At 36.8% G+C, this 27500-nt stretch overlaps 1 protein-coding gene across 1 annotated transcript in view; it reads right to left on the bottom strand.

Annotated features, from left to right (window-relative positions):
- The window catches only part of LOC115224531, a 485382-nt gene that overhangs the window by 164533 nt on the left and 293349 nt on the right, over positions 1-27500 (bottom strand). The window contains exon 5 of the mRNA XM_036513431.1: positions 24261-24428. Coding sequence (XP_036369324.1) covers positions 24261-24428 — 168 coding nt within the window. The remainder of the gene's footprint in view (positions 1-24260; positions 24429-27500) is intronic.

The raw sequence follows: 27500 nt of genomic DNA, 5'->3' as shown, positions 1-27500 counted from the left end.
GGGTCAATCTCTAGATACTGAGCCTTATGAAGGAGATGACAAAGGACAGAACTATCTGCTACATTGTTGTACTCAAGAAGACCCATCTGGCATAGCAGAATTGAGCCTGGTGTTGGTGCCCTGTGAAAAGCACTCATGCTGGTGCTATGTTAAAAGCACCTAGTACATGCTGTGGAGTGTTTGACATTAGGAAGGCATCCAGTCGTAGAAACCATGCCAGAACAGACAATGGTGTTTGGTGCATCCCTTGGTCTTAACCATCAAACCCATGTCAGAACTGTAAATCAATTTTTGACTTCTAAATATAAATATTTTAACAAAATTTTTCTAAAGACGGTTCATCTCATGCTTCTTGTTTTATGTCCAAGAATTCACGACAGATGATGATTAGCTCCATGATGAGCTTTTGGCATAGTTTTGACAATATCAGTTGCCGTCTTTCATCTCTTATTGCATAGAATCATCATCATCATTGTTCAACCGTGGTCGAGACAATGGAATTTACCATGCTACGCCAGACTTCACGGTCCATCATGGCATTACGGAGGTCCTGTTGCTGGATGCCTGTATCCCTGGAGATTACATCAGGGTGTGTGTGTTGTGTATGTATTTATGTGTGTGGTTCTTTTGGGAGGGGGTGCAATCCCTTTGTCTTATCTTCATGTGATAGTTGTAAGCAGGTGTCACCATCATGCAAGCAGAGTCTTTTGATCCTAGTATTCTATGTGATGTGTCAGGTGATACCAGGAAGTATTGCCTTATTTGGAATCGTGTCGGGGTTAGGAACAAGAAGAAGCATGAAGGTGTAGGAAAACTGCCACAATGAGTTCTTGTCAATGCATGCAAGTATATATTTCTTTATTACCCACAAGGGGTTAAACACAGAGGGGACAAACAAGGACAGACAAACGGATTAAGTCGATTACATCGATCCCAGTGCGTAACTGGTACTTAATTTATCGACCCCGAAAGGATGAAAGGCAAAGTTGACCTCGGCGGAATCTGAACTCAGAACGTAGCGGTAGACGAAATACGGCTACGCATTTCGCCCGGCGTGCTAACGTTTCTGCCAGCTCACCGCCTTTGCATGCAAGTATAGAAGGGTGAACTGTAAAAGGATTAGAATAATGATGATCATGACGGTGGTGATGGTGATGATATTGATGATGATGATCATCATCATGGTCATGATCATGATCAGGACAACGATGATAGTTCACCAGGGGATTATATCCATGTATATTTTTTTGTCTTTGGCTGCTCAAAACAGGTACCTCAGACTGACGTATCACAGCATAGAATGTCATCTTCATTCCTTCTATATTTTCTAGAAGTGTACAATGCTTCCTTCTCTCTAATATTTACCTGGAAGACTTAGTCAAAACAAGGATCTTTGTCCCCTTTCACATGAGGCAGATAAGACTTTTTGAGGCAGTAGTCTACAGACAGATATACTCATCCTATTGTGAACCTTTACTTATTTCCAAAGAACCTCTGTCAAGAAATCACCATATGATGTTGGAAAAATCATTTCAGTGGTCCCAGAGTCTTGAGATAATGAAGGAGAAATGATGTGGATTTTACCCTTTAAATACATCTAAAAGAGTGTAAGTGTTGAGCATAACTTTCTTTAAAGTTATTGTTGTCCTACCCATGCAGTATGTTATGATATCATTGGACACAGATATGACTTCCAATTAGATTGCATATAGAAGCACACATTTAGAAGTAGATTTACATCAATAGTAAAGGCAAATAAATTATAGCTTCTCAATGATAACTCTTTTACATAGCATTTTACAGGTATCGGTCAACTAATCTGTCTTTGATCTTACTAGAAATCTACTAACATTTGTATCACAGGAAACATGAACCACAAGACTAAATCTGTTCAATATACCAAACATAGGTTTATGGCAATATAAGTTGTATCAGTAATAACACTACTGTATAATACATATTATACTTTACCATTATATATATCTATATCCATTTATATATATATATATCACCATCACCACTATCATCATCATCACCATCACCACCACTACCATCACTATCACCACCACTACCATCACCATCACCATCACCACCACCACTATCATCATCATCATCACCATCACCACCATCACCATCACCATCATCATCATCATTGTTTAACGTCCATTTTCCATGCTAGCATGGGTTATATATAGATATAGTTATGGTATATTAGGAGAGTATTGTATTTCGCTTGAAGCATTGTGTGTTGTTTGTAAAGAATAAAAAGTTTTGAATGGTACAACAATGCACTGTGATACTAAAAAATGGACTATATAGGCGCAGGGGTGGCTGTGTGGTAAGTAGCTTGCTAACCAACCACATGGTTCCGGGTTCAGTCCCACTGAGCAGCATCTTGAGCAAGTGTCTTCTACTATAGCCTCGGGCTGACCAATGCCTTGTGAGTGGATTTGGTAGACGGAAACTGAAAGAAGCCTGTCGTACATATATATATATGTGTGTATGTGTTTGTCCCCCTAGCATTGCTTGACAACTGATGCTGGTGTGTTTACGTCCCCGTCACTCAGCAGTTCGGCAAAAGAGACCGATAGAATAAGTACTGGGCCTACAAAGAATAAGTCCCGGGGTCGATTTGCTCGACTAAAGGCAGTGCTCCAGCATGGCTGCAGTCAAATGACTGAAACAAGTAAAAGAGTAAAAGAGTATATATATATATATATATACATATATATTTATATATACTGCCAATGCACCCTGGTGTTGCCTGGATGTTATCACCTATAGCTGGCTTGTACTATTTGTTCCTTTCTTATGGGCAGAATTGGCACACAAGGGGTATGAAGCCAAACAACTCTTCTTTATAAACATGTTCTACGGTCATTTTCTGATGAGCAATGCTGCAGGTTCTGTCAACCAAAATCAGTCAGAAGTCTGTGGTTGGCCTAGGGCTATAGTAGAAAACACTTGCTCAAGGTACCACCACAGAGACTGAACGTTGAACCATATGGTTGGGAAGTAAACTTCTCAACCACACAATAATTCTTGCACCTAATGTGTGTATGTGTGTGTATGTGCGTGTTTACATTTTTTTGCTAAATCGAGTATTGCGTCCCACTATGTCTCAAAGTTAGCAGTTCATCAAGCAGAGATCTATAAGATAAATGCCAGATTGAAATACTTACTGAGGTCAGCATGACCGAACCATCCGAACGTGGTCATAGCCAGCGCTGCCTGACCTGGCCTCCGTGCCGGTAGCACGTAAAAAGCACCTTCCGACCGTGGCCGTTGCCTGTTTCGTCTGGTCCCCGTGCCGGTGGCACGTAAAAAGCACCATCCGATCGTGGCCGTTTGCCAGCCTCGTCTGGCTTCTGTGCCGGTGGCACGTAAAAAGCACCCACTACACTCACGGAGTGGTTGGCATTAGGAAGGGCATCCAGCTGTAGAAACACTGCCAGATCAGACTGGAGCCTTGTGCAGCCTTCTGGCTTCCCAGACCCCAGTTGAACCGTCCAACCCATGCTAGCATGGAATGCGGACGCTAAATGATGATGATGATGATACCCAATTAAGTTGAGTGTCGAAAGACTAAACCCAGCAAAATAAAGTTTAAAGACTTAATGGCTTCAAATTTAAAGTAATGGATTCCTAACCACGAGATAATGAGTTCAATCATTCGTACTGAACTGCCACTCCATACAATAACCTTATATCTACATCTCAGTCTACTTCACTTCCAGCAATTAACAATTCTAATTTGAAGTTGAATGGTTAGCAGTAAAAAATGATGTCCAGATTTCTTTAAAAATTATTGCGCAAAATATTCTAAGAAAAACCACTTTTTTTCACAAAAAAAACCACACATATACAGAGGTGTGTCGCAGTTTGTTTGTATGCCCCAACATAGCTTGACAACCAACGCTGGTGCTTTTACGCCCCCGTAACTTAGCAGTTCGGCAAAAAGCCTGATAGAACAAGTACTAGGCTTACAAAGAATAAGCCTTGGGGGTCGATGTGCTCGACTAAAGGTGGCGCTCCAGCATGGCCACAGTCAAATGACTGAAACAAGTAAAACAGTATATATATATATATATATATATATATATATATATATATATATATATGTATGTATGTATGTATATATAATATATATATATGTATGTATGTATGTATGTATCTCTCTATATAAACGGCAGTTTGTCTCTGTGTGTTTCTGTGTGTCTGTTTGCTTCAACCCTCACCCTGACCACGGCTTTCAACCGATTCTGATGAAACTTGACACACACATAGCCCAATGTCATAATTCAAAACTAACGCAGCGAAAATTTTGAAAAGTTCCCCCAGTTCTGAAAAAAATCGATAAATTCGACATGGGGTCGAGAATCAGAAACACAAACCACAGACTGTCTAGGGGACGCAACTCGACCTTTTTTAACTCTCAAAAAAAAATTTACCATCATTTTTTCCCCATTTTTTTGCTATTGTTTGGCTATAACTCTCTAAAAATGCTTTATAGTTATTTCCCTTACAAACCTGAGCAACGCCGGGCAATACTGCTAGTGTATATATATATATATATATATATATTATAATGTATGTATGTATGTATAGTATATATATATATATATATATATATATATATACTATATAATCTATATATATATATGTATGTATAAATATATTATATGTATGTATATATATATATATATATGTATGTATGTATATATATATATGTATGCATATATATATATACATATATAATATATATATACATACATATATATCTATATGTATGTATGCATATATGTATCCAACATCCATCACTCCATCACATTACCACACTGTATATCCATATGAGTGTATAAAGCCCCCTGGCATTAACTAAATCATTAGAATCCCCCACACACACACACATGCGCACACACACACACAACACGCACACGCATGCACACGCTTTCTTTCACACAGCAACTATCCTTACGAAGACAGTTTTTATTCCGCAGCCGCATCCACTTCTTCGTTTTATGTCTTTCTGGAGTTTTGACTCATAGCATTTGTGTTTCATAGCTTTATGTCATCGTCATAACGCCAAACTTGAAAGACCTATTCTCTGCATGTCTGTGTGTATGGTGTGTGTGTGTGTGTGTTGGTAATTGGTGTGTGTTTAACATCAAACTATTAGCTACTTACTGAAATATATACCAAGTTCCAAGTGTTAAATTAGCATTTTTTATAATGAACTGGAAACCAGTTGTTGTTTCTATAGTGTTAGCCGTGGTTGGTGAGCACTGTCAACCATAGACCTACAGAGGCAGCATTTCTTACTCGTATCTCATTCTCTCCTAAATGCGTGTAACCATGGAGCTCCTCTACTACATGTACCTGCTCTGTTTGGTCCCCTGATCTTATACCTTCACTCTCATCTCCTAGGATAAAGCTCCTCTCCCCCGGGGTTTGATAGGATTGTAGTTTGCATGGGGACCTCAGGAGCAACGGTGGTTATGAAGAAAAGTCCCTAGTACACTCTGTAAAGTGGTTTGCATTAGGAAGGGCATCCAATGTCATAGAAACCATGTCAGAGCGTGGTCTCTATGACAGTGGAATATGATGCTGTCTTTGAATGCATTGGATCCTGTGAAACCATCCAACTCATGCCAGCATGGAAAGTGTAAATCGAGTGATGACGAAGATGATGATGATGACAACAGCACATACATGAATAACAGGAGAAGTTAGCCTTGCAGTGGACTAGTTTTCAGTCAAGTGAATTATCATCTAATCAGGTCTAATGAACCTGTAAACTTGAAACAAAGTCTGTGTGTGAGTGTGTGTGTGTGTGATCTATACTTTCACCTGCTGACTGTAAAAACCAGGTCCACACAAACTGCAATTATTCTTTGATTTTATCAAAATTTCAATCATCTGATCTTAGTGCAGTTATCTCTATTGCTTGATGTTATATTTTTAAACATCTAACATGACTCAAATATAACTTAGTGGTTTGACAAAAAGAGGCTGAAAGAATAAGTACAAGGCTTGCTTATAAAGAAAATAAGTGCAGGGGTCAATTTTGCTTGACTAAATCTTTCAAGATGGTACACCAGCATGGTTGCAGTCCAATGAATGAAACACGGAAAAGATAAAATATCTGAAGGAGTCTGGGTCAACTACTGTATATATTTGTGGATAGGTCACACTTTTTTACCAAAAGCTTCGATAAAAACCAGGGTTGCTGCTTATCCATTCAACGTCATAGGGATCTGCAGTAGATGGTGGTGTATCACTTGTCCAGGTGTGTAGCCATGGCCTGGACTTTTCATCAATTGTCTTATGACAGCATTGGTTGTCTTTTCTCATGTAACATTTTTTTCTGTTCTGTGTAATTCTAGATGTTTTTCTTGTTGAGTTGATTTATCAGTTAGACTACGTTCGTAAAATCACTTCCACAAAAATACTTTAATATTTGTAAGCAAAGTTTTAAAATAAAGGTGTATGATATTTATCAAATATTAGTTACATTTGCATTGTGGAGGCGCAATGGCCCGGTGGTTAGGGCAGCGGACTCGCGGTCGTAGGATCGCGGTTTCGATTCCCAGACCGGGTGTTGTGAGTGTTTATTGAACGAAAACACCTAAAGCTCCACGAGGCTCCGGCAGGGGATGGTGGTGACCCCTGCTGTACTCTTTCACCACAACTTTCTCTCATTCTTTCTTCCTGTTTCTGTTGTACCTGTATTTCAAAGGGCCGGCCTTGTCAGTCTCTGTGTCACACTGAATATCCCCGAGAACTACGTTAAGGGTACACGTGTCTGTGGAGTGCTCAGCCACTTACACGTTAATTTCACGAGCAGGCTGTTCCGTTGATCGGATCAACCGGAACCCTCGTCGTCGTAACCGACGGAGTGCTTCCATTCCACTTTTGCATTATAAGCATAGGAGTGGCTGTGTGGTAAGTAGCTTGCTTACGAACCACATGGTTCCAGGTTCAGTCCTACTGCATGGCATCTTGGGCAAGTGTCTTCTACTCTAGCCTCGGGCTGACCAAAACCTTGTTAGTGGATTTGGTAGACATCATCATCATCAGCAGCAGCAATTTATGTCTATTTTTCTATGTTGGCATGGGTTGGATAATTTTGCTGGAGCTGGCAAGCCAGAGAGTTGCCCCAGGCTCCAATTGTCTGAATAAGTAGTACAAAGTAAAGATATAACTCTACATGCACATATATTTACCTCTAACATGACCAAAAGGATAAAGGAAACTCTTTCAACCATAAACGGTCTATCTCAGAAAAGATGGTTTACAACTGCGTAGTTTATGCTTGGCTGAAAAATGTCATATTATAACCAATATGTATGAAATTGTGTGGCATTTTTCTGTCCCATTTGCATGCACAAATAAGGACAAAACAAGTAACAGTGTCATCACAAACCATGTGAAACACCACTATTTTGTATCTTGGCTTCATCGTAATGGAAGTTGGCTGAAAATCAGTGTCCAAGTTCTTGGATATTAAAATGAAAATACAAAAGAGAAGTAAATACATTAAGTATATACTCTACACTTTACAAGATTCTCTGCAAGTGTGTATTGATCACTTTTGTGTTTCACAAAATTAATGTAGCACACCACCATGCTGTCTACAACACATACACATACTGACTCATATATATGTGTCATACTCAGTTATATACAAAATACAAATATACACATATATATATATGGATATATATGTATATAGATACATGCATGCATGTTCACATACATATTTAGACATATATCAATATATGCGTATGTATGTTTGTGTGTATATATATATATATATATATATACACAAATACACACACACATACACAGTTATATACAAACCCCACACATACATATATACATAAACATATCTACATAGACATACAGATACGAATACATATATATATATATGGATATCTATGTATATAGATATATATACACATGCATGTTCACATACATATTTACACACACATACAGATATATCTATGCATATACAGAAACATACGCTTGTGTAAATATTTAGAAACAACAACAATAACAACAACAAGAAAACTTATTCAAATAAACAAAGATAAAAGCTTATCTGCAACAAAAAAAAAGACAATACAGAACCAAACAAAATGAAACAATGATGATGATGACGACTGCGATGATGATGATGATGATGACTTTTAAATGAATAAATTTGTTAAAAAAAATTTATTTAATTAAATCTGGTGCTGATTAAAATGTGTTAATTTTGACAACGAATTGTGCAGTGTTTGTCTTAAATATCTTTTCATTATGTGTGTCTATGTATGATGTACATACATCCATGTATGGTGTGTGCATATACATACATACATTCACACATACATACATACATACATACATACATACGCACACATACATACGTACATACATATACATACATACATACATACATTACATACATACGTACATTACATACTTACATTACATACATACATACATTACATACATTACATACATACATACATACATACATTACATACATACATACATACATACATACATACATTACATACATTACATACATACATTACATACATACATACATTACATACATACATAGATACATACATACATTACATACATACATACATTACATACATACATTACATACATACATACATTACATACATACATACATTACATACATTATGTACATACATACATACACACATACATACACATATATATCTGTGTGTGTGTTGTGTTTGTGCAAGGGTTACTGTACGTATGTATGCTTGTATATTTATATATGTATATACATGTATGTATATATATATATATATATATATATATATATATATATATATACATATATATATACATATATATATATATATATACATATATATATACATATATATCTTTCTCTCTCCCTCTCTCTCTCTCTGTATATAAGCATGCATGCATCTGTCATGTCTTATATTATGCCAAGTTTGTATATCTAAACGTGTTTATGTTGTGCACTTGTGTTCATGCATTCATAATTCTGTATGTGCTTATCCATCTGCAGTCTCGTTTGCATCTCCTCTGTGTGTTTATCTAACTAATAACGTACATCGCCCACAACTCCACCTCTTCAATGATGTGTCTACATACACAGAAGTGTATGTATGTATGCGTATAACATATATATAGACATTTAAAGATTACCTATATGGTGTATATTAATGCGTTTGTCTGTTCTGTTGAGTATATACTTACATTTGTGTTTGTGTTTATGTGTCTGTATTTATATAGAGTCATAAGTATGTTGAATAAATGCATATATACATACATTTATACATATATATATACATGCATACACACATACATGCTTACATATATGTGTATGTATGTATGTATGTGTATATATATATATATACATATAAATGCATATATGCACATATATACATATATACACATAAACACACACACACACACATATATATATACATATATATATATATATACATATACATATATATATATATACATATACATATATATATACATAACATATATATATATTACATATACATATATATATATATACATATACATTATATATATATACATATACATATATATATATATACATATACTATATATATATATACATATACATATATATATATATATTATATATATATAATATATTTGTATGTGATGCAGTGTTCTCCCACCCACTCTGTGAAAATTTTGTGTAAGTGTATGGGTGTGAGTGTATAAATGTGTGTGTATATATATATATACACACACACACACACACTCACTCACTCACACACAAACAAGCAATATAGGTTTGAGCCTTATGTATGTGTTTATATTATATTTTAATTTGCTTTATGTCCATTTTTCAAATCTTGCTTACACAGCCGACAACACAATAGCAAATGCACTACGACACACACCACACACACACACACATAGAGATAACATTTATGAATTCACAAAATCCGTCCATGGCCCTCCGTCAACGTTGGTGGCACATATTCAGTTATTCAATCAGCTGAATTGGATTGGACAGCTTGGCAGGAACCAAAAAGCTAGCAGGCCAACAGGCTGTGCAAGACTCCAAACTCTGCTTTGGTATGGTTTCTATAGCTGGATGCCTTTCCTAATGCCAGCTACTCTACAGAGTATTCTAGGTGCTTCTTTCATGGCAAACAGCACTGGTGAGGAACCAAGAGCTCACAAGAGGAAATCTTTGAAATAAGTGAAGTGTGAATGTCTCGAGAGATGTGGAAGGGAGAGCAGGTGTTTTGCTGAAGAGGTGAGTATGTAGCTGACCAACATATATACATTTAGATTTGTGTTATAAAACAACAGTTTTGTAACACAAATCTAAAAATGCTGGGTTCTTCAAGAAAAAAAATACAAAGCAAACATAAATAATATCTTTAAAATACAATTGATAAGTGGCACAAAGAAAATTTGCAAAACATTCCAGGGATTCTCCATACAGAGCATCGCCTTAGTAGCACTTGTGCTGGTGGCACGTAAAAAACATTCAAGTGAGGTCGTTGCCAGTGCCGCTGTTCTGGTTCCTGTGCAGGTGGCACGTAAAAAACACCATTTGAGCATGGCCGATGCCAGTACCACTTGACTGGCATGTAAAAGCACCCACTACACTCTTGGAGTGGTTGGCATTAGGAAGGGCATCCAGCTGTAGGAACTCTGCCAGATCAGATTGGAGTCTGGTGCAGCTATTTGGTTAGCAAGACCTCAATCAAATCGTCCAACCCATGCTAGCATGGAAAGCGGAAGTTAAATGATGATGATGATGATGATGATACAGAGACACACAGAGATACACATATGACTGGCACTCCATCTGTTACAATGACAAGGGTTCCAGTTGATCCGATCAACGGAACAGCCTGCTTGTGAAATTAATATGCAAGTGGCTGAGCACTCCACAGACATACTCTTTACTCTTTTACTTGTTTCAGTCATTTGACTGCGGCCATGCTGGAGCACCGCCTCTTTAGTCGAGCAAATCGACCCTGGGACCTATTCTTTGCAAGCCCAGTACTTACTCTATCTGTCTCTTTTGCTGAACCGCTAAGTGATGGGGACGTAAACACACCAGCATCGGTTGTCAAGCAATGCTAGGGGGACAGACACAGACACACAAACATATACACACACATACATATATATATACATATATACGACAGGCTTCTTTCAGTTTCCGTCTACCACTCACAAGGCATTGGTCGGTCCGAGGCTATAGCAGAAGACACTTGCCCAAGATACCACGCAGTGGGACTGAACCCGGAACCATGTGGTTGGTAAGCATGCTACTTACCACACAGCCACTCCTGTGCCTACATGTGTACCCTTCATGTAGTTCTCTGAGAGATTCAGTGTGACACAGAGTATGACAAGGCTGGCCATTCGAATTACAGATAAAAAATTTTGCCAGCTGAGTGGACTGAGGCAATGTGAAATAAAGTGTCTTGTTCAAGGACACGATACTCCACAAGTGTTTGAACTCACAACTTAAGGATCATAACCCTAACCACTAAGCCATGTGCCTTCACTACACACAAGTGCACAGTAATGAAACAAAGACCCACTTGTGTACTAAAATGGTTTGCATATCCACTGAAGATGGGTGGTGCAGGTTTATAAACATACATAAATACAACCGCAAATACACCCACACACACACACTAATCAATCTGGATGTTCAAAAACCTCAAGAATTATCTCAATGTAATCCTTTTGTTACCGTATTAATTTTGAAGCATGCTGCCATTCTTTTGATTAATTTTGGAAATAATGAAGAATTTATTATTAAGATAATTTTGTCGTTATTAAACTGGGTGTATGAAACATAAATCAGCAAGAAATTTTGATGGAACATTTTAAGTTAGATCACTTTAACTTGTTAGAATTTAACCAGCCATATCCAGCTAACTGTTTAATCCTTTCATTACTGTATTTATTTCAAGATGCTCTGTGTTTCTTTCACTTACTTTAACTATAACAGAGTATTTAGTAAAATAACTTATTTATCATTGCAGGAGTGGCTGTGTGGGAAGTAGCTTGCTTACCAACCACATGGTTCCGGGTTCAGTCCCACTGCGTGGCATCTTGGGCAAGTGTCTTCTACTATAGCCTTGGGCCGACCAATGCCTTGTGAGTGGATTTGGTAGACGGAAACTGAAAGAAGGCTGTCGTATATATGTATATATGTAAATATATATGTGTGTTTGTGTGTGTGTGTTTGTCCCCCTAGCATTGCTTGACAACCGATGCTGGTGTGTTTACGTCCCCGTCACTTAGCGGTTCGGCAAAAGAGACCGATAGAATAAGTACTGGGCTTACAAAGAATAAGTCCCGGGGTCGATTTGCTCGACTAAAGGCGGTGCTCCAGCATGGCCGCAGTCAAATGACTGAAACAAGTAAAAGAGTAAAAGAGTAGTGTTAGGAACATAAATTGTGACTAAGGTTTGGTGGAAGATTTTAATTCAAAACTTATGAAAACAAAACATTTGTACTCAGAACCAGAGCCGGTTTCAGCCGGGTGGGTAACGAGAGGGTTAATGTTCAAACTGGCCAGATTCAGCCCCTCACACTCAGCCTACAATGTCATTGTAAAACTAAAAATTCACATCGTTGAAATCGCAAAGCTAAAAGATATTGCATGATTAATTCAAAATAATGTGAATTAGTAAAGATTACATTTGACAGAGTAATCTGAATGCTAATGGATGAAAACAGAGAATTTGACTCGTAAGACTAAGGATGACTAAGATGGATTGATAACAAATGAGTTAAACAACAATCTTATCTCTTCGTTAGTGAACAATTTGAAAACTGCCAAGAAAATTCAAACCTTCCACTTCCTCTGTTTTTATTTCTCACACATTTTATACATTGAAAAAATCGTTTTTTTCCCTTTTTCTCATATAAGCACAGGCCTGGCTGTATGGTTAAGATGCTTGTTTGTAACAACGTGATTTCAGGTTCAGTCCTACTGTGCAGAACCGTGGGCAAGTAATTTTTACCACAGGCCCAATCCCACCAGTGCCTTCTGCATGGATTTGGTTGAATGGAAATTGTGTGGAAACCCATCGTGTGTGCATGTGTGTGTGTGTGTGTGTGTGTGTGTGTGTGGTGTGTGTGTGGTGTGTGTGTGTGTGTATCTGTAATTAAGAGGCTTCCTTTGTAGCCATTCGATTTTTGGTTCAATCCCACTGTACATCACCTAGGGCAAGGATTTTCTATTATAGCATTAGGGCGACTGATGCCTTGCAAGTGACTTTGGTCAATGGAAATGTGTGTGTATGTGTGTGTAGGTAGGTAAGTAAATGGCTGGACAGAGAGACAGACATGGATAGATAGACAGACAGACAAAAGTCAGACAGATATACAGACAGACAGATAGATAGGCAGATAAATAAAAAAATGTGTATTTTTTTTACCTTATTTACAATTGAGGGATATTTTCCACATCTTGTTTGTTGTTAACACAATGTTTCGGCTGATATACCCTCCAGCCTTCATCAGGTGTCTTGGGGAAATTTCGAACCTGGGTTCTCATTCCTAAGGTATTTTTCAATGTTATTATTATCATTATGATTATTATTATTATTATTATTATTATTATTATTGGTGCAGCCTTCTGGCTTCCCAGATCCCCGGTCAAACCGTCCAACCCATGCTAGCATGGAGAACGGACGTTAAACGATGATGATGATGATGATTATTATTATTATCATCATTATTATTATCATTATTATTATTATTATTATTATTATAATTATTGTAATTATTATTCAGGTCACTGCTTGGAATCAAACTGGTGGGCATATGGTGTAGTGGTTAAGAGTGCAGGCTACTAACCCCAAGACACCTGATGAAGGCTGGAAGGTATATCAGTCGAAACGTTGTGTTAACAACAAGCAAGATGAGGACAAATATCTGTCAATTGTAAACAACGTAAATATCGTACATAATTCCTCATCTCTAAATTATAGAACAGATGTGTCTGTGTGTCTGTTTCTCATCCCACCAACAGCACCACTTGACAATTGAGTACCAGTTTTTTGTGGCCCTGTAACTTAGAGGATTTTGGCAAAAGAGTCCAATAAAATAAGTAGAAGACTTAAAAAACCAAAACCCGGACACTGGGTTCAAGATGGTGCTGCAGCATGGCCAGAGTACAACATCTATAACAAGTAAAAGATATGACAGATATACTTTTCTACTCCTAGGCACAAGGCTTTAAAAAATTTTTTTGGGTGGGGCCAGTCAATTAGATTGTCCCCAGTATACAACTGGTACTTAATTTATCGACCCCAAAAGGATGAAAGACAAAGTCAACCACGGTGGGATTTGAACTCAGAACGTAAAGACAGACGAAATACCTATTTCTTTACTACCCACAAGGGGCTAAACACAGAGGGGACGAACAAGGACAGACAAATGGATTAAGTCGATTACATCGACCTCAGTGCGTAACTGGTACTTATTTAATCGACCCCGAAAGGATGAAAGGTAATGTCGACCTCGGCGGAATTTGAACTCACAACGTGGCGACAGACAAAATACCACAAAGCTTTTTGCCTGGCGTGCTAACGTTTCTGCCAGCTCGCTGCCTTATTCCATTACACAGGAACATGATGACACAGCAAGAATGAATTAGACTTAGAAAATGGGACAGCAGGGAGTGATATATCCTTTTCTACTCTAGGCACAAGGCCCAAAATTTTTTGCAGGGTGGGGGCCAATCGATTAGATTGACCCTAGTATGTAACTGGAACTTAATTTATCAACCCCCAAAAGGATGAAAAGCAACGTATACCTCGGCAGAATTTGAACTCAGAACATAAAGACAGACGAAATACTGCTATACATTTCGCTCGGCAAATTAGTGTTTCTTATTTCTTTATTTCCCACAAGGGGCTAAACATAGAGGGGACAAACATGGACAGACAAAGGGATTAAGTCGATTACATCGACCCCAGTGCATAACTGGTACTTAATTTATTGACCCCGAAAGGATGAAAGGCAAAGTCGACCTCGGCGGAATTTGAACTCAGAATGTAATGTCATACGAAATACCACTAAGCATTTTGCCCGGCATGCTAACGTTTCTGCCAGCTCACTGCCTTATTCCATCTACCTGTACATTACACAGAGTGGAGGCGCAATGGCCTAGTGGTTAGGGCAGCGGACTCGCGGTCGTAGGATCGCGGTTTCGATTCCCAGACCGGGTGTTGTGAGTGTTTATTGAGCGAAAACATCTAAAGCTCCACGAGGCTCCGGCAGGGGATGGTAGTGATCCCTGCTGTACTCTTTCACAATAACTTTCTCTCACTCTTACTTCCTGTTTCTGTTGTACCTGTATTTCAAAGGGCCGGCCTTGTCACTCTCTGTGTCACGCTGAATATCCCCGAGAACTACGTTAAGGGTACACGTGTCTGTGGAGTGCTCAGCCACTTACATGTTAATTTCATGAGCAAGCTGTTCCGTTGATCGGATCAACCGGAACCCTCGTTGTCGTAAACGACAGAGTGCTTTCATCCACATTACACAGGATCATGCTGACACAGGAAGAATGAATTAGACTTAGAAAATGGAACAGCAGGAAGTGACATATTAACAGATCAGTGATAGCATAAATATATTATGGAGTATAAAAAAGAATATATGAAACATATAAAGTGTGATACGCAATACATAATGTATCACGAATACTTCAAATTAGCATATTGATCAGATATCAAATGAAAAAAATGGAGATTAAGTTTTTAAAAATTGCACTAAGATATGGGTGTAGTCTGTGATGTTTGATATAAATTTAATATCAAAAAAGGGAAAAATGCATTGTTTAAAATATAGAAGTATTAAATGGAATATAAAAGATTAAAATAAAGTATATTATATATTAAAAAAATGTATGAGAATATAATAAAATTATTTATAATAAACTATATTGTATAAAATTTTTAAAATATCAAATAATATGTAATAAATGATTTTGAAATAATATATGTAGTGTAATGTAAAAATAGCAGCTAAGATATTAAAAGGAATATTTAAAATAAAATAAATCAATATAGCTTATGAAATTTAAAAAAAACATAATGTGTAATGTAAAAATAAATAATTATAAATATAGTGTAAAAAAATGTAAAAAATATTAATGTGTAAAAGGAATTTTTAAAATGAAATATATATATAAATCCGAAAAAATTTAGATATTCTAATAAAAATATAAATATAATATTAAGAAAGAAAAACAATAAGATATTAAGAAATATAAAATGTTTAGATATGTATAATAAAACAAAATTAAGAATTTCAACTATAAATAATAACAAAAATATAAATTTTCTATGTATGTGTGTATCTGTGTGTGCGAATGTATATATAGAGAGAGAGGGAGAATGAACAGATGTACACACATTTACAACCATATATATATATATAAAAACACACATATACTTATACACACACACACATATATATATAAGCACACATATTTATATGTATATATATATACATATATATAAACATATATATATATATATATATATATATGAAACAACATATTAAATGAATTTAAAATTAAACTTAAATATAAAAAGATACCAAATATTAAATACTAAAACAAAATATTAATTGAAAATGAAATGCAAAAAGTAAAATTTATCGGCAAAATTATAATTATAAATATATTAATTTGAGAACATTTAAAACAAAAGAATTCAAAACAAGGAAAAGAAAAAAATAAAGAAAAAGAAAATTTAAAAAAAAGAAGTTAGCCTTAGAAAGTTATAAAGAAATAACAACAAATATGTATAAAAAAATAATGAAAAATATTTTAAAAAACGGTAATGTTTTAATATATTCTATAATTTTTACTCTGGGAGGAGAAGCAATAACCATAATGTTTTACAAGTTCTTTGTGACTAGTAGAAGTGAGGGAGGAAGCTAAAAACTGGAGACTTGGCCTCAATGATTGTAAGAGAGCCGGCTCGTGAAGAGACCCAAGGTACAAGAGGATTAGAATAGGAGATTTATACAACAGTTATTTTATGTGAAGTTTATAAAATATACTAAGGCAATTTGGAAGAAGAATGTATTGAGAAATGGTATTATGTCATTATATAGGTAAATATGATCCATCCGAATGTGGCGGTTGCCAGCGCCACCTCGACTGGCCTCCATGCTGGTGGCACGTAAAAAGCACCAACCGATTGTGGCCATTAGCCAGCCTCGCCTGGCACCTGTGCCAGTGGCACGTAAAAAGCACCCACTACACTCACGGAGTGGTTGGCATTAGGAAGGGTATCCAGCTGTAGAAACACTGCCAGATCAGACTGGAGCCTGGTGCAACCTCCTGGCTTCCTAGGCTCCAGTCGAACTGTCCAACCCATGCTAGCATGGAAAACGGACGTTAAACAATGGTGCTGATGATGATGATATATATATATATATATATGCTTTTACTCTTTTACTTGCTTCAGCCATTTGACTGTGGCCATGCTGGAGCAGCGCCCTTCGTCGAGCAAATCGACCCCAGGACTTATTCTTTGTAAGCCTAGTACTTATTCTGCCGGTCTCTTTTGCCAAACCACTAAGTTACAGGGACGTAAATACACCAGCATCGGTTGTGAAGCAATGCTGGGGGGACAAACATACACACACAAACATACACACATACATATATATATACATATATATGCGATGGGCTTCTATCAGTTTCCGTCTACCAAATTCTCTCTCAAAGCTTTGGTCAGCCCAAGGTTATAGTAGAAGACACTTGACCAAGGTGCCATGCAGTGGGACTGAACCCAGAACCATGTGGTTCATAACCAAGCTACTTACCACACAGCCACATATATATATTTCTCTTTCTTTCCCCCTTCGGTCAGACACTGACCATGGGTTTGCACCTAGAGAGTTACCCTCTGAGGCACAAGTCTGGGCAAGGTTGGTTTTTTTTTTTTTTATTGAAGACCAGCAGTCGCCCATGCATACCGGCCTCCTCTCTCCACGTCACCGATGTTGTCCAAGGGAAAGGCAAGGGCCGATACAGCTTGGCACCTGTGACGTCGCAACTCATTTCTACAGCTGAGTGAACTGGAGCAACGTGAAATAAAGTGTCTTGCTCAAGAACACAACACGCAGCCCGGTCCGGGATTCGAGCTCACAACCTCCCGATCGTAAGCTCGACGCTCTAACCACTGAGCCACGCGATATATATATATATATATATATATATATATATTATATATATATATATATTTAGAGCAATAAGAAAATGGAGAGGATCAATAGGTGGTATTCATCAACTTTTAGACATTATAGTATGTCAATTTATTTATCTATTTACTAAAATGACAACTCTTGTGTATTAATAATTGTGTTTTCATCATCATCGTTTAACGTCCGTTCTCCATGCTAGCATGGGTTGGACGGTTCGACCGGGGATCTGGGAAGCTAGAAGGCTGCACCAGGCTCCGGTCTTATCTGGCAATATTTCTACAGCTGGATGCCCTTCCTAACGCCAACCACTCCAAATTTCTAGTTGAAATTTACAGAAAAACAAAAGATGAAGACAGGTGCTTGAACAATAAGCAGGTGTATTAGTTTGACACTTGGGAAAGCGAGAAAGCCTTTTATGTTTCAAGCCTATGCTCTTAAACAGAAAGGAATAAGAGAAAATAAACATAGAGAGAGAATAAAGAAATTTGTGGGTTTAGCAGTCAAACATAGTTAGGAGCAACGCATGGTACCAGAATTTTCAACTGAAGCTAAATACAAAAAAAACCTCCAAATCCTTATTAGAGTCTCTCTCTCTCCTCTTCCTCTCACTATCTCCTTTCCTTCCTCCTTTCTATGCTTTCTATAATTCTATACTTTCTATAATTCACAGCGCCAGACATCATATCGGCGCTTGTCAAGTCCAGTGTTTTCCTCTCCCCCGTCGAGTCCATCTGGACGCCCCCTGGGTGGCATCAGTGGTGTGGCGTCGCCTGGTACTCTTGTTTGTCACACATAGCACCGTGTGGTAGCAGTGCCAGCGGTGAGGCATAGGAGTCCAGGCCGCTCACACATGAAGCTGGTCCCACCAGGGTGATGTGAGGCTCAACGAACGGGTGCGGATCGGTGTTCCTGTCTGGTATACTCCAGAATTTCCAACTGAAGCCAAATACAAAAAAAAACCTCCAAATCCTTATTAGAGTCTCTCTCTCTTCTTCCTCTCACTCTCTCCTTTCCTTCTTCCTTTCTATACTTACTGTTCTCCCTCCTTTTTTAGTGGCTGACTTTACAAGCCTGACCAGACACACATACACAAAACAATTTCCATCAATTGGTCCCTATTTTGAAATATGTTAACAGAAGAAAGTCTTCCATGTGGGGGTGTTTCCTTTTTTACAAGTTCACTGATGGAGAGAGAAAGCAATCCCCTCTCCTTACTCTTTTACTCTTTTACTTGTTTCAGTCATTTGACTGCGGCCATGCTGGAGCACCACCTTTAATCGAGCAACTCGACCCGGGACTTATTCTTTTGTAAGCCCAGTACTTATTCTATCGGTTTCGCTAAGTAACGGGGACATAAACACACCAGCATCGGTTGTCAAGCAATGCTAGGGGACAAACACAGACACACAAACACACACACACATATATATATATATACGATGGGCTTCTTTCAGTTTCCGTCTACCAAATCCACTCACAAGGCTTTGGTCGGCCCGAGGCTATAGTAGAAGACACTTGTGCAAGGTGCCACACAGTGGGACTGAACCCGGAACCATGTGGTTGGTAAACAAGCTACTTACCACACAGCCACTCCTGCGCCTTCCTCACATTCATTCCTAAATGGGACTTAAAAAGGTCAACGAGGACTTGACTGAACAGGAAAGTGTCTTTCTTTGACCCTTTCTGCAACATGCTCCACTCAACCCCTTTTTATTGTAGCCACTAGACGGAAGAACCCTGCCTGCTCTGCCTTGTTAAGGGTGGATGATGGGGTAACCCTGGCAGCGATCTCAGCTGATTGTTACACTTCTTTTCCATGCAGGCAACAGTCGTTCCACATAATTTCACGGTTCAGTGATGCCTGGGTATCGCAGGGGTGCATGAGATATTGCTTCATCACTCAGTATGACTGTGTCTGCCGCATTCTTCGCTGCCGATGCATTGATCGGGTTCCTACAGCCAGTCTTCATCATCACCTGGATCTCTGGCCCCCCCTCCCTTCGGTGCTTCTACAACGGCACTTAACCCTTTAGTGTTCAGATTACTCTGTTAAATGTAATACTTTTTCACTCAAATTCTTTTGAATTAATCCTGCATTATCTTATAGTTTTGAGGTTTCAATGATGTAGTTGTTTATTTTTAGAATGACATTGTAGGTTAGGTGTGAGAGGCTAGATATCGCCAATATGAATATAAAACATGTAGAATATATTGGGCCGGATATCGCCGGTTTAAACACGTGGTTTGGTCATGCGGCTCGGTGTCCAGAGGGTGAGCTGATTTGCGATGTCCTCCCCCCACCTCCACTTTCCAGCTGGTGCAAACGCACAGGTGGGCAGCTGAAGACCTGGGCAACAAAAATAAAGGAGGACCTCTCCGAACTCTCAGGTCCACAGGTGGTCGGTCTGCGCAGATGGAACCACGAATGGCTCACCGTCTCCAGTGACCTCGCACAGGAACGTCGAGCGTGGGCCGCCATGGTTCGTGATGCCATCAGGACCAGAGAAGAAGCTGGCTCAACCCACCCTGGGTGAACACCATCACAAGTACAAGTAAGTACTCAGCATGCGACCTGGGCAGTCCTGCCTAGAAACACTTCTATACCTGTAGAGATTGCCTCAGGACAGCAGTGTCCATCAGTAGCAAAAACAGATCTGCTCTGCATTGTTAAGGGTGGATGGTAGGGTAATCCTTGCAGTGAACTCAACTGATTGTTGCATTCCTTCTACATGCAGACAACAGCTGTCCACGTAGCTCCACAAATGAGCAATGCTTGAATATTGCACGAGTACAACTGAGGCTATGGTAGAAGGCACTTGCTCAAGGTGACACACAGTGGGACTGAACTTAAAACCATGTGGTTAGGAAGCAAGCTTCTTACCAAAGTCACACCTGTACCTCATATACATATATATATGTAGGTACAGGTGTGACTTTGTGGTAATATATATATATATATATATATATATATATATATATATACCGGAGTAAACACATAAATGTGAAACAAGGTGGAAAGAAGAGTACTCAAATACCAGTGGTAGATTAATATGCTTTATTTAAAGCTGCTTTAAATAAAGTATATATATATATATATATAAATGTATGTGCATATGTGTATGTATATATATATATATATATATACATATATGTGTATGTATATGTGTGTGTATATATATATATATATATGTACGTATGTATAATTATGCTGGTGACACGTAAAAAGCACTGTTTTGAGTGTAGCCACTGCTAGTGCTACCTGACTGGCTCCCGTGCCAGTAGCACATAAAAAGCACCTGCTACACTCTCAGAGTGGTTGGTGTTAGGAAGGGCATCCTGCTATAGAAACACTGTCAGATCAGATTCGAGCCTGGTGCAGCCACTGGCTCTCCAGACCTCAGTCAAACCCATGCCAGCCATACATACATGCATGTATGTATGTATGTGTGTGTGTATGTACACGCAGTGCTTTGATTAGAAGCAATACATGGTACCAGAATTTTTGATTCATGCCGAATATGAAAAAACACTTCAAATCTCTGAAACAGACCATCAATGCGTACTACATTTCTATATATTAGTCTCAACTTTTAGCACAAGGCCAGCAGTTTAGGGGAGCGACGTCAGTCAATTATCGAGACCAGTATCCAACTGGTACTTATTTTATCAACCCTGAAAGGATGAGAAGCAAAATGAACCATGACAGAATTTGAACTCAGAGTGTAAAGACGGATGAAATGTCGGTAAGCATTTTGCCTGGCATGCAAACAAATCTACCAGGTCACCACTTTAAGATATCTCTATATATTGCTAACAGAGAACATTCACTAAGGAAACTGTCTGACTGGCAGAGGACTATACACACACACACACATATATATATATATATATACATACATACATATATACATATATATATATATATATATATATCATCATCATCATCATCATTCATTTAGCGTCCGTTTTCCATGCTAGCATGGGTTGGACGGTTCAACTGGGGTCTGGGGAGCCCGAAGGCTGCACCAGGCCAGTCAGATCTGGCAGTGTTTCTACAGCTGGATGCCCTTCCTAACGCCAACCCTCCGAGAGTGTAGTGGGTGATTTTATGTGCCACCGACACAGGTGACAGACGAGGCTGGCGAACGGCCATGCTCGGATGGTGTTTTTATGTGCCACTGACACAGGTGCCAGACGAGGCTGGCAGACGGCCACGCTCGGATGGTTTTTTTATTGCCACCGACACAGGTGCCAGATGAGGCTGGTGAACGGCCACGATCGGATGGTGTTTGTTAACGTGCCCGCAGCACGGAGGCCAGTCAATGCGGTACTGGCTATGGCCACAGGCGCAGGAGTGGCTGTGTGGTAAGTAGCTTTATACATATATATATATATATATATTTATACATACATATATATATATATATATTTATACATACATACATATATATATATTTATACATATATACATATATATATATTTATACATATATATATATACATACATACATATATATATATATATATATATATGTGAACAAAATGCCCCCCACTCCGTCCAATGGATGGTGCTGAGTTGTCAAACATTTAAACCAAATTTTCTCAAAACAACTTGTCCGACCGTCCCATAGGCCTCCCCTTTGAGAAACATTGATTTAACCTAAATTTGAGACACCAGCAAAAGAAGAAATAAAGATAGACTTTTTTCTATTCCAAGAAAAACGATTTTACAAATGCATGTTCCCACAGCTTTATTGATCGCATTCTCACCTGGAATCGATTTTTGGAATTTTTTCAAGACTTATACATGCCCTGATACCATCGGTCTCTACATATGAAATTTGAACACAATCAGATGGAGGATGTCCGAGGTCCTTGAAGACTCACACACAGACAGATAGAACGGATTTTATATAATAGATATATAGTGAGAATTTACAAAGAAAAAAAAAGCCGAAGACAGGTGTGTAAACAACAAACAGATATATTAGTTTAACATTCAGGAAGTGATAAAGTCTTTTAGGTTTCAAGCCTATGCTCTTCGACAGAGAGGAACACAGAAATAAACAGGGAGAGAAAATAGAAAATGGTATACTGGCTATAATGCCATGAGAGAACTGGTTTTACTTTACAGCAAAATAGTTTCATTATTCATATATATTATTATTACAAAGAGATGTTACAGCAGTCGCAAATCATCATGAGAAATGCAAGAATTTTTCAAACATCATTTCATTTTTTTCTTTTTTGTATGGTTTTTTCTTGAATAGGGCTGACTCAAGCTTAATCAGCAAAACTCACAAATCAAAAGTATTTGTGAGGAGGGATATATTTTGAATCACCCAATTATTTTTCAAAAATCTCGTTGAAGCAAATCAAAAGGTAACAGTTATGGTTTATACAAGAGATTTAAAGCCATATGTTACCATATTTCTGCTAGCATATATTGCTTTTGGTTCTATTAATTTTGAAAATAACGAACAATTTAGTGAAATAACATTGTCATCATTAAGCTGGTGTTTGAACCATAAATCAACAGGAATTTTGAAGGGAGATTTTAACTTAGGTCACTTTAACCCTTCTGGATCCTTATTTCTGCTGCAATGCACTGGCTTTCCTTCAATTAAGTTTCAAAATAATGAAGAATTCCGTAAAATAATTTTCATATTTTGAAGTTGGTGATTGGAACATAAATTAAATTGGAATTCTGATGGAAAATTTTAACCTTTAGCACATTACCTTTTCTCTAGAATTGTTTCCCCTTCCACTGTCCTGTTAACTACTGGGGAGAAAACTCATACGATGACATGATGCACTTACAGTGGGCTAAAGGTTGAATTTAGATCACTTTAAAATAGGGAGGTTGTAACCATAGATCCATAAGAAGTCTGTCACGAGTTGGTGCATAACAGACTTTAAAAGAAATAAGCAAAACCAAAACAAAAAACAAAATGGCAATGCAACTTTAATTGGAGGTAAAAGGAAGAAGTTCTTACCTGTATTTTTTATGAACTGTTATAGCTGTTTGGCCTTGGTGTTCTCTCAGCTTTCGGTCCAAGCATATGGCGCTGTTAGACGCATTGTATTCGTGAAGGCGAAACGATTCATGCTGTTTGAAGTTTTTATCATAGCTGTTGTCTGATGTACAATGAGCTTCTTTGGCCCTGTGAAGAAATGATAATAATAATAATAATTATAATAATAATAATAATGATCATGATGATAATGATGATAATAATAATAATAATGATAATAAAAATAATAATAATAATAATAATGATAATAATAATAATAATGATAATAATAATAATAATAATGATAATGAATAATAATAATAATAATAATAATAATAATAATAATAATAATAATAATAATGATCATGATGATAATGATGATAATAATAATAATAAAATGTGTGAAAACTGTAAAGGTTGAGCTTATAATGAATAGTTTATTGGGAACTGTAAGTGAAGATGAAGACAAATGGTTCCTGCAGAACTTCTATGGAAAGTTTGCCTCTTGGGAACTGGAAAGATTATCAGGAGGGTTCTAAGCACTTGAAAACACTATTGGAAGATTGTAGGTACCTAAGGTTACTGGTAGTAACCTGCTACCCACATAGATACTACCAGGAATAAGACCAAACATGAGTCAAATCAACAACAACAACAACAATGATGATGACAATGATGATGACAATGATGATGATGATGATTTCATATTTTGGCCCCAGGCAAATTTAGAGAAGGGAGTAAATCAATTACATTGACCCCCAGCAGTCAATTTCAGCAGAATTTGAACTCAGAACATAAAGATGGACAAGATGCATGCCACTAATTCTGCCAGCTCACCAACAACAACAACCGCACCACTAATAATAATAATAATAATCATAATAATGATAATGATAATGATGATGATGATGATGATGGTGGTGGTTTCAAATTTTGGTACAAGGCCAGCAATTTCAGAAAAAGGGTAGGTCAATTTCATTGACCCCAGCACTCAACTGATACTTATGAAAGGCAAAGTTGTAACAAGGTGTAATAAAATTGTAATATATTTTTTTTTTGTCTTTGGTCAGTGTTATTTCCTATTTGCTTCTATCTAGAAATCAAAGGAAATGATTGCTGTTCTCTTTAAACTTTGCTTTCGGGACCTTGGACATCAATGTTTGGAAACTGATCTATTTTCCATTACATTTCAAAGATTCAGCAACCGAGTTGCTGAAGCAGAAATATCGTTATAGCAAATATTCTGCTCCATACCACAGATTTGCTTGTCAGTTGTTTGACCTTAACCACTTGAGCATGTCCCTTAGTGGCTGATAATGTGTGCATCCCTGATCATGAGCTGGTGTAGTGGGTGAACATCATAGCCATGTATTAGGGGAGCATCATAGCCATGTGTTGAAAGGAATTCTTAGAGGTTTGGATAATTCCCCTTTGGAAACATGGGTGTTTTGTTCATCATCCTTAAACAAACTTTATTCAAGGACCTTTTGAGTGGGATGGATTACTCGTATAGAAGAAAATTCTAAATGGGCCCCACCTGCAAGGTCATGTGCTGTTTATCTTGATATGAGATCATCATATCATGCACATGCCTGGTGTACCCTTATCAGGCAAGTAGTCATGATGGGTATACTGGGCTTCATATATTTTACCCCAGTGTCACTTTGATGCACTGCTCTCTCACTCAATAATAATAATAATAATAATTATAATAATAATAATAATGATTTCAAATTTTGGCACAAGGCCATTCATTTCAGGAGAGGAGGTAAGTCAATTACATAAACCCCAGTGTTCAAATTCTATTTATTTTACTGAGCTCCAAAACGGATGAAAGGTAAAGTCAACCTCGGCAGAATTTGAACTCAGAACACAAAGATTGATAAAATATGCCACGTAGCATTTTGCCTTATTCTGCCAGCATGTCCCTTCAGCAGCAGTAGTAGTAGTAGTAGTAGTAGTAGTAGTAGTAGTAGTAGTAGTATTACATATGTTAAAACAGTGATGATGATATATATAAATATGTATGTGCTGTGTGTGTGTGTAATATATATACATATATATATATATATATATATATATATATATGAGAGAACTTATTTTACGCTGCTACAAGATGGGTTTTAATGGTCATATATTATTCTAGAGAGATGCTACAGTGGTTGCAAAGCATCATGGGAAATGCATGAGTTTCTGAAATAACTTTTTTTTCTCTATTATTTTGCATTTTGTTTCCCCCAGTTTTCACGAATCTTTAATCTTTAGATCCGAGGTTTACTCGTTCGTTTTTAATTTTTTTTTTCTTTTAAGGTTAGTTCGTTTGTGTTGATTTACTGCTTGTTTCAGTTTTTTTTTAATGTTTGCTTTTAAACTGGAGTAAATAAATAAGTAACCAAAAATATATATGTAATGCGCGAATGAATAAAGAAACAAAACAATAAGAAATAAATATACATACATGAATAAATGATTATGAATAATAAAAAAAAATATATATAAACAAATCAGTAAGAACGGAACCAAAAACTGCTATCAAATATTAAAATAAAAATCGTACGAAATAAAAATATATAAATCTATTTAAAATAAATATGTAAATATAAATATATATATGTAAATATAGGAATAAATATACAATAACACAATATATATATGTATATACATATATATATATGCACATATATATACACATACATATATGTGTGTGTATATTATATATATACATACATGCACACACACACACACAAGTCTAAGTAATGAAAATATATGTAAAAATATCTCAATATGTATATTAATACATCACAAAATATATAAATATATTTATGTGTCTGTATGTTTATTTATATATATATATATGTGTATATATATATATATGTATGTATGTATATATATATATGTGTGTGTGTATGTGTATGTTTATATATATATATGTATATAATATATATATATATATATATGTGTATGTGTATGTTTATATATATATATTATATATATATATTTATGTATATATTGTATGTATATATAATATATATGAGTATATATGTATATATTTATATATATTATATATGTATGTGTATATATATATATATATATATATATATATATATATATATATGTATGTGTGTATATATATATATATATATATATGTATGTGTGTAATATATATATTTTAATATATATATAAAAATGATTATGTATTACTATATGAATATGTTCATAAAA

This window comes from Octopus sinensis, linkage group LG25 (genome assembly GCF_006345805.1).
Source record: "Octopus sinensis linkage group LG25, ASM634580v1, whole genome shotgun sequence".
NCBI classification, from domain to species: Eukaryota; Metazoa; Mollusca; class Cephalopoda; order Octopoda; family Octopodidae; genus Octopus; species Octopus sinensis.
Note: the sequence above shows the minus strand (reverse complement) of the source record. Positions and strands in the feature narration are given on the sequence as shown.